Source organism: Triticum aestivum, chromosome 1B (assembly GCF_018294505.1).
Source record: "Triticum aestivum cultivar Chinese Spring chromosome 1B, IWGSC CS RefSeq v2.1, whole genome shotgun sequence".
Taxonomy (NCBI): Eukaryota; Viridiplantae; Streptophyta; class Magnoliopsida; order Poales; family Poaceae; genus Triticum; species Triticum aestivum.
Window position 1 is genome coordinate 569693636 of NC_057795.1, and position 8967 is coordinate 569702602.

An 8967-nucleotide genomic window follows, 5' to 3' on the forward strand; every position below is an offset into this window, starting at 1 on the left:
TCGGAGGTCGACGGAAGCTGCGACCTGAGAACGACCCGAAGACCACGACATTGCCTTGGACGGAGCCGCCGCCGCCCCCTGCGAGATCGCCTCTGTCGCCGGCCCGCTCAGGAATTGCCTCCGCCTCCGCCGTCGCCTAGCCCTCGTTTCTTCCCCCAAATCCCCAATCCATTTGTTGTTCGCCCTCGCGCATTGCAGTTATAACCTGGCCCACCACTCAGAGCAATCCCGGTTGACACTGGCCACGTCAACGTTTTTTGGGCCAAAACGGCACTAAGGTTTGATTTGGACCAGGATTCATTAGTTTAGAGTGAGAACAACAGGGATTTCAACTTTAGGGTTTGATTTGCCGAACACCTAAAAAATCAAGGTTTAAAATGGACTTTTTCCCTACAGACATAGCCATGTTACAATGTGCTGTCCTTCTTTCTGTGCACGACCAAGTTTTGCCATGTTACAGTGAAAAAAGGACAGGTCGTGAATACCACTTTCCAGTGAGCAAGAACATGACCCCTGATCAGTATTATAAGCTCAACTCTCAGATAAACGCAGCTTAATTAGAGCTCAGAGTAGCTGAGCCCTTTTGACTCCCGGTCTCCCACCACACTGCCGCAGCACAGCCAAGGCCTCCTCGGCTCACACAAATCAAAGCACAACGGAGGGAAACCCAAAGCCACTCACTGTCCTCTCCGCTCGCTCTCCCACTCCCCCCTGTCTGTCCCTCCCTCCCTCCTGCTCACCACCATCAGACCAGCCATGGCCGCATAGCTAGCTAAGCTAAGCTCGGCTAGAAGCCTGGTAGAAGCGGGAAGGACGGTGCGGGCATGGGCTGCTGCGTCAGCAAGAAGCGCGGCGAGCCGCCGGGCGCGGCCGATGGGAGGAAGGCCGTCGAGGCCCGGGACCTGCCGCCGCCCGAGGAGGAGAAGGTCAAGGAGGTGCTCTCGGAGACGCCGCGCGTCAAGCCGCGGCCCAGGCCCAGGCGCGTGGCCGGTGGCGCTGTGGTGGCGCCGTCGGCGGAGAAGGCCAGGGCCAAGGATGGCGGCACCGCCAGGGCGAAGGACGGGCATGGCGTCGGCGGCAGGGTCAGCAGGCCCGCGCGCTCCGTCGAGGAGAAGTCGGAGGCGGCGTCCGAGTCGTCGGCCGCGACCACGGTGGCCGGGCCCGAGCGCTCCCCGTCCAAGCCGCCCAGGTGCCGGCAGGGAAGGGCCGCGCCCGGTGGCGAGCCCAGGCGCGCCAGGCGGGACCGAGACCACGGCGCCGCCGTCCCTGGCAGGCGCGGGCGCGCGTCACCGTCGCCTCCGCCCCCGCGGCGCGACCCCGGGCGCAGGTCGCCGTCGCCCGCCGCGAAGCGGGCGCAGGACCAGCGCCGCGACGCTGCCGGCTCGGCCCCGTGCGCGCAGCGGAAGCCGCCCGTGCCCGCGAGGCCGTGCGGCCGCGCTCCGACGCCGCCACGTACACAGGAGGCGCCTCCCCAGCCACCGGTGGCGGCGAAGCCGCACCCGCACGGTCCTCCTACGCACTGTGCATCGCCGCCGGCACCGCAGGCACCGGAGCAGGAGTATACGGATACTCCCCCAGGCAGCGACGGCGCGGCCGGTGACGGTGAAGGCGAGGGGAAGGAGTCCCTGGAGAACCCGCTGGTGTCCATGGAATGCTTCATCTTCCTGTAACATTCATCCTCCCGTGAGTCCGTCAGTAAGTAATCAGTGCTCCATTGTCACAGTTAGGAGTAACCAGATTTAGAAGCCGTGCTGTTTCGGTGAATGTAATCTCGCTGGCAACTTCTTCTCGGGCTGGAATTTTGTATCCCGGGGAAGAGATTAGCCCCAGCTCTCTGGTGTACGCATCTGTACAACTAGTTTGTTTGGTGTCCGGTGTAATCTGTCCTGTAGACTGTAGCTAATCCAAGCTAAGCTAGCCAGGGTATCTCTGTAATGAACTGCATTGATTCCTCTTCCCTTCCTACTTCCTAGTACATTAACTGCGCTCCGATCTTTCTTGTGCAAAGCCGGAGTTGCCACTTATGTTGGGGGATCCGATCCAATCCTATCCTACCCATGGATGGACCATGGCCGTTTCTTCCTCGTTGCATGGCATGGTCCATCACGATGAGTTCGCCGGGGCATTCAATGGCCCCTTATCTGCATTTGCCCAGTTCAATAACTCGGCTCAACCGCTCTGCATTGCACGCCCAAGGCACGTCCGGTGTATGTCAACGGGCCGATCCGTGCCTGCGTATTCAATGCCCGCTGTGAACTGCCGATCGGCGAGGACCGGGCGTTATGCTATGCACAGGACACGAGCGACGTCTAGTCGAACAAATGCGCCGATCTGCAGGCAGAACATGTGCTTGCTCCGGTGTTTCAGATTCATAGGAGGGACAGCGGCGCGTGTGGGGGCGTGGCCGTGGCCGGGGACGGCAGCGGCAGAGCACGCGGGCCGGGGCCGGGGCCGCCCGCCACCTTTTTCGCGCCACTCTCCCTTCTCCGCCGTGCGCGCGCGCGCGCCCACTGGCCACTCTGGTGTCCAGCGACGTTGGGGTGCGTGCCCACCATCGCACCCCGCCGCCTGTCGGCCGCTCGCCGTTGTCGCCACCCCGGTGGCCGCGTCCCCCGCCCCCGATTATTTTAGCAGAGCACGGCGAACCGCACGCCGCGCTGGTGCCCACGCGGGAGCACACCGCCGCCAGCCACGGTGCGATGGTGTACCGGACTGGAGCACCTGTACTGTACTATACTGGTATACTACTGTACTGCCTGGCCTTTGCGCTGGAACGTTTCTCCATCGGGCTCGCTTTTGCGGTGTACCTGTACGGGGAGATCGCGGCGGATCTGGTGCTGGTGGCCGGGAACGATGGGGGCGTGCGCGGCGACCCCGTCCCCGATGCGTGCGTGGCCGGCGTGCCGCGGCGCTTTCTGCCGCCACCGAGGCAGGGCCGGCTTTTTGAGCCTTTGCGGAGCCGAGGTGAGCCCGACCGACTCACTGGAAGCTCGCGGTTTCTCGCCCCCGCACGTAGTCGGGTAAAAAGGGCGACGCTCGCATTATGCCGACGCTCGCACGCCGACATGCGCTGCGCGCAGTGGCATGCACGGTGAGCTCGCCGGGCTCGGCCTTTTCGCCCGCGTCGCAGCTTTCGAGCGCGCTGCTGGGATACAGCGAGCCAAGCGGCAACTGTCATGCTCTAACTGTCATGCTCTAACTGTCATCTGTCCGAGTGTCCCGACGGAGCCGAGGAAGTGGGCTCTGAAGCAAAAAAAAACAAACGAGCAGGCTGGTGTTTCATGAAGCCCACCAACAAAAAGATCTAGAGCAGAAAAGGCCCAAAAGTTAACAACCTGATCCCACTTTCCATTGTGCCGAAACCTCATCAAAAAGAAAAAAAAAACTTTCCAATGTCCCGAACAATACCAAAAGCACCCCTGCCTTGGACAAATTTATCATATTATCAAGTAGTATTTTTTTTTGCAAGGAATTTATTCTCAGGCTAAACAAAGGGGCCAACGGAGTTATCCATACAAGTACACACAAAAAAATAAAACCTCACAACAAACACAAAGGAGCAACTTCTTCAGACCCGGCTCTTTCTTCGTCCTCCGCCTGTCAACGGAATTGACAGGTTTCCTCCTCCTCTCCTAAGTTTTTATATAAAAGTAATCCGTGGAGTAATTGGTCGCCACCAGATTCTCACCCCAGCAAAAATGGTGCTGGGATTTGTCCAGCAAAGACAACTCTCATGCGGCTGACGCTGACCCCTCCCACTTGTTCACCACCTCCTTCAGTTGCTCAAATCCCTGAAATAAAAGAGATGGATATGACGGTTAGTAAAAACTAAAAAAGCCACTTCTTGCATAACCAAAGCACCGCAGCAAGTGTTTTTATTAGTGGCTACAGATTTATTTATTTTTTCGAAAAAAAAAACAATTCTGTAGCCGCCTCAGACAAGAAGAATGGTGCCGAGCATGGAAGAACATTTGGGACCTAACAACAAATGACCATTTTCTCTGAGGTCCAAACGACTCGTTCACAAATCACAAAACTGCAACAATATCTGATGGAAAAATAGAATCCACTCACCATTCGGTTTGTGAAGCTTCCAAAGGATTCGCCTTCCTGGCGCGTGCTATTCCAATAGGAAAACAGTGGTTCCAAAACTTTCTCAATATCTTGAAGCTTCACTTTATTCATAAACGTCTCTGCCAAGGTGGTCTGGTTTGGTGTTCCTCCAAGCCATATCTACGGTCACAATAAAGAAAAGCTCGATTGGTAAAAATAAAATACGCAAACCAAATTATGAATGTGAACAAAAAAGGAAGTATCATTGTTTGCATTAATAATGCCAGAATATTTCAGCACTGTTGTACCTGGTAGCTGTTTGGGCCGTCACCAACGAAGCCAACCTCGGCCATATATGGTCTGGCGCATCCATTAGGGCAGCCAGTTATCCTCACCACTACAGACTCCTCGTCCTTGATACCAACCTGTTTAGCAGGGAACATTATCTCAATTATCAACTAACAAGACACTAAGACAGGTACAGACTACGCACAAGCCTATTCTCGAGTGTTAAACTGATAATTGACAGGACGACAGATGAATACCTTGTCAAAAACTGCTCTAATTCGTTTAAGAATTGGCAGGATCCCTCGTTCAGCTTCTGTTTGTGCTAGAGGGCACAGAGGTAAGGCAGGGCATGCCATGGAGGTTATGTTCAGGAGATCAACATCCTTTGGTTCCTACATACATAAATACACACAACTTTTAGTGGGGACAAAATGAACTCGATGTTTACTTGCAATGCAGTCTGCAGACAATTCATATAGGAAAGCGTTGCACTTGTTCATTATTATTTTTAGTAGCCAGCCTTGCATTCAAATTTTCAGTGTGAGAAGAAAGAAACAGTATACAGGGAAGAGTAACAATAAGATCAACATTATCAATTGGAACAGCAGATGCAGCAAGGAGAGAATTTCAAGATAGAATAATTTTTAGGGACCTAATATCAGCTAAAAAGGTGTATATTCCACATCACAGGGCAGGGATATCAAATGGACAAAAGAAATCTTACCAACAGGCCAGCTTGAGCAAGAGCTGCAGTTATGGGTTCTCTCCATGCCTGATCAACGCCACATAAGATAAGGTTTTGGTTTGGAGTAATGCTAACATCCAAGTTATACTTCTCAATTATCTCTCGCAGAGTTTTCTTTGCCTGCCCTCCAAGACGACCATTATCAACATGCACTCCATAGAATAATTTACCATCACCCTGCAATTGACAAAACAGAGAAAAATAAATGAAAATCCCAATTCAAGAAATAACCAATTGATATATAAATGTTGTGAATGAACAAGCATATGATAGATATGTCAGGATCTATCAAACGCTCTTATGCAGACTACAGCAAGAGAATAAATAAGTATGCAGGCCAACTCAAAATTGGAAGCACTGAGGAAGTAAACTAGATTAAAAATGATGAACAGAAATTTTGTATGAAAATATTACCAGGCCCTCCTTACACAAGGTAAATTATTTCTTTCCAAAATTTCTTTGCCACAGCTTGACTAAGATACATTATGATGGGAGTTATACCTGCTCCTGCCACCCAAGGTAGCTGTTGAACTGCCATTCCGGCAATGGGCGGAAATCTTCAAACTTCTTCCCATAGTATTTTTCAGCTTCGGCCCGAAACTTGTCAATTCCCCAGCTGTCAAGCAGATACTTCAGTCTGCTATACCTGCGGTCATCTCTTCTTCCATTTTCCCTCTGTGTAACAACTATCGCCTTTATAGCATATAATATATCCTCCTTAGGAACATAACCAAGTGGATCAGCCAGACGAGGGAATGTGGTCTCTATTCGGTGTGTCCTTCCCATGCCACCTCCAACCTGAAAAATAGGGATAGTCAGATGTCAAGGGATAAATCAAAAAGGTAGGCATTGCCAAATGCAGTACAAGATGGAGCAGAATTTTCTTGGGCGCTTACATAGAGGTTAAAGCCAACGGGCTCCCCTGCACTATCTGAAACAACAACAACACCGATGTCATTGGTCAGAATATCAACAGAGTTATCACCAGCAACTGTGACCGCAATCTTGAACTTCCTGGGCAGATATTGGGTCCCGTAGATTGGTTCAGGGGAATCAGGGAAGTTTGTTCCATGTGAGTTGTCATTCCGGGCTTTTGTGACCTCCGGAGGCTCTTCCGCTGACATTATCTTCTCTCCATCCACCCACAGGTCATAATAAGCCCCCGACTGTGGCGCAAGAAGTGCCGCAATATTCTCTGCTGTTTCTTGAGCAAAAAGGATATCTTTTCTCGCATACGGCGCTGCAGGCGCAAGCACATTCCTGTTGAGGTCTCCACAGGCACCTAAGGTTGATCCCATATTCTTTATCACAGTGCTGATGACATGCTTCAAGTTCTTCTTAAGAACGCCGTGCAGCTGAAATGTTTGCCTGGTTGTCAGACGGAGCGTTCCGATCCCGAACTCATCGGCCAGTGTATCCATGGCCAAGTAAGTCTGGTTTGGAACTTTTCCGGAAGGATTCTTTGTCCGGAGCATGAACGAGTAGTTCTTCTGCCCACGAACTTCTCGGTCGCTCTGCTGGTAGCTTCCGTGGAACTTGATCAGCTGGACGGCAGTCTCGTTGACATTGGGAGCCTCCGAGACCAGCTCCTCGTTCAGCGGGTACCGAAGGAAATTGCTCTTCTCCTTGATTATCTCCACCTTGCTTCGCTTAACTTCTTTTGCATCCTTCTTCAGAGGCTGCAGGAACGGCGAAAGGTTTCAGAATTCAGAGCATCAGACAGCATAGTAGACGTGTATCATTGCATAGCAGTATTTTCTATTGAACAACTATCAGTATACTATAAACATTACAGGGGTAAGTGACTAAGAAAGCCATTTTATACGTCTATTTAAAATGGATTTATTTCCAATGAATGACATAGCTAGTCGGTCAGTGTTCGCCTGGGCGATGGGAATGTTGAAATCAACACTGGACAGGGGGACTGATTTGTTTTCACACCCAAATCCATGGGTTAGACGTATTATTATACCGACATCTAATCGCATCAATTTTTGTTTAAAAGGCGCATCAATTTCACTAGACTTAAATTTGTCCTTAAAAATCTGATTCCATTCCTGACGCCCGAACCCGATTAATCTCCCCCGCAGAAACGAAGAAACCCTAAACCCGAAAGCGCCCAGCATCCCACAACACCGCAGGACTCACCGTGGAGACGGCGCGAATGCTGGCCGCCGAGGGGCCGCCGCCGCCAGCCGGCGTCGCCCCGGGCGGCGCCACCCTGACGGGCCTGCCGAGCATCCGCGACCGCGGGAGCTGCGCCGCCCCGCCGAAGCCGTGGAACTCGGCGCCGCCCACGGCCGCCGACATCGCCGGAGCAGGGACCGGTCGGAGATGCGGGGCGAGGAGTGTCAGTGCGGGCGGGCGAGCGAGCGATAGATTTTTGCTGCTGCGGGGCGCTTCGGACGGTCGAGGGGCCGAGAAGGCGGGCCGCGGGGGCTTTATGGGGGTGGGCACGACCGCCCTGGCCCACGCCGGATAAGTAATGGGAATGTATTCCCGTGCACGCCGTGCACCGTAGACCGGACAAGTTATAGGCACGCACTGACAGGCGGGCCGACGGGGCTGCCGGTGCATGCGCGTGGCTCACGCGGGTCGGGAGGGGAAGACGGGATCAGCTGCGGCCACTGGCGGCGAGCATCACGCCTGACGACTGTCTGTGGCGGCCACACGTCCAGACCATCGAGTGACAAGTGGGTCTCGAAGGTCTCGACCCCACCTGGCGGTGGCTGGTGGGAAGCTCGCCCGTGGCCGCCGAGCGCTGGGCTTGTTTATTCGGAGGGAGGCGGCCGAGATGCGCAGGTGCGACGGGTGGATTGACCCCGGTTCGTGTGGGTACGTTGAACCTGGACGTCTTTTTCGGTGAGAAAAGCACGATTCGATTCCCCCCTCACTCCCACCACTGCCGTGAAGGCTCGTAGCAGCCGCAGCCGCACGATGTGAGGTCAGAGATGAGATCAGGGACCATCTTGTCTCCCCTGGCCAGAATCACGCGCTCTGTGGCCCGTTCCGTGTGGCCGCCTCTGTTTTTAGCGCCAGCGACAGTGAGCGGCTCCTGGCCTCGGATAGAGCCGCTCATGCATGTACTAGTTGGTTTTCTCAAACCTTAACTGCATTTGCGTCCCAAAATACACATACATTTGGGATCAATGTGAATTTTTTTTTAAACCTGCACTACATTTGCGTGCAAAAAACATACACATTCTACGTAGCATTAAAAAAAACAGTTGGTTTCTCTAGCAAATCTGCCGATGCTCAAGCAGAGATTGCCGAAAAGATGAGCCAGCAGTTCCCTAAAAATCGAAGTCACTACAAGGCAGAATTCATGCACTTTGTCGCTACGTCTTGCCAGGTATGAACTCTGCAAGTGGCAACATTCATGCCCCGCCCATAATGGCCATCTCTCCTGAACCATCGCGATGCCACGACGCGAACATCTTCAGGATTAGCTTAAATTCCCTATGCATCCCATTTCTAGTATATTTTCACCGTGCAAGCACCATCCATCCATACATCGATGTTGCTCAAGTACTACTGATCCTCGTGTTTCTGCTTCCACCTACAAATCAGAACGCGCGGTGGCGGAGTGGACAAGTTTGCAGGGGCCTGAAGTGCAAGTTCGAGCTGAAAGATGTTATGAATGGGTCGATTTGGAGACAAAACTCATCTCTGTGTCTCCATTTATAGACTTGTAGAAGTAGTTAGCAGGAGACAAAAAAGATACTACGTACTTCACTAGTTTCGGATGCAGGGACTAGTAACTAATGTTTCACCGACATGTTGAGAGGATTAGTATAACTGGTAGGAGTATGTAATAGTTGGACCTAACATAAAAGGTCCACTCTCAGCCTTCCTCTTACATCGATCACTCGCTATCGGGC

At 52.9% G+C, this 8967-nt stretch overlaps 2 protein-coding genes across 2 annotated transcripts; one reads left to right on the forward strand and one right to left on the reverse strand.

The window, feature by feature from the left end:
- The first annotated feature begins 580 nt into the window (after nt 1-580).
- Nucleotides 581-1957, forward strand: LOC123095693 (basic proline-rich protein). The gene has a single exon (XM_044517245.1). It carries the CDS (start codon nt 825-827, stop codon nt 1668-1670), a length of 846 nt encoding a protein of 281 aa, XP_044373180.1. The 5' UTR covers nt 581-824; the 3' UTR covers nt 1671-1957.
- Nucleotides 1958-3395: 1438 nt separating this feature from the next.
- On the reverse strand, nt 3396-7525 carry LOC123139035 (sulfite reductase [ferredoxin], chloroplastic). The gene is made up of 8 exons (XM_044558859.1): nt 7235-7525; nt 5983-6765; nt 5588-5884; nt 5066-5263; nt 4599-4733; nt 4362-4478; nt 4075-4233; nt 3396-3791 (listed from the first exon to the last, which is right to left on the reverse strand). Exons 1-8 carry the CDS (start codon nt 7394-7396, stop codon nt 3732-3734), a joined length of 1911 nt encoding a protein of 636 aa, XP_044414794.1. The 5' UTR covers nt 7397-7525; the 3' UTR covers nt 3396-3731.
- Between the last annotated feature and the right edge of the window lie 1442 nt (nt 7526-8967).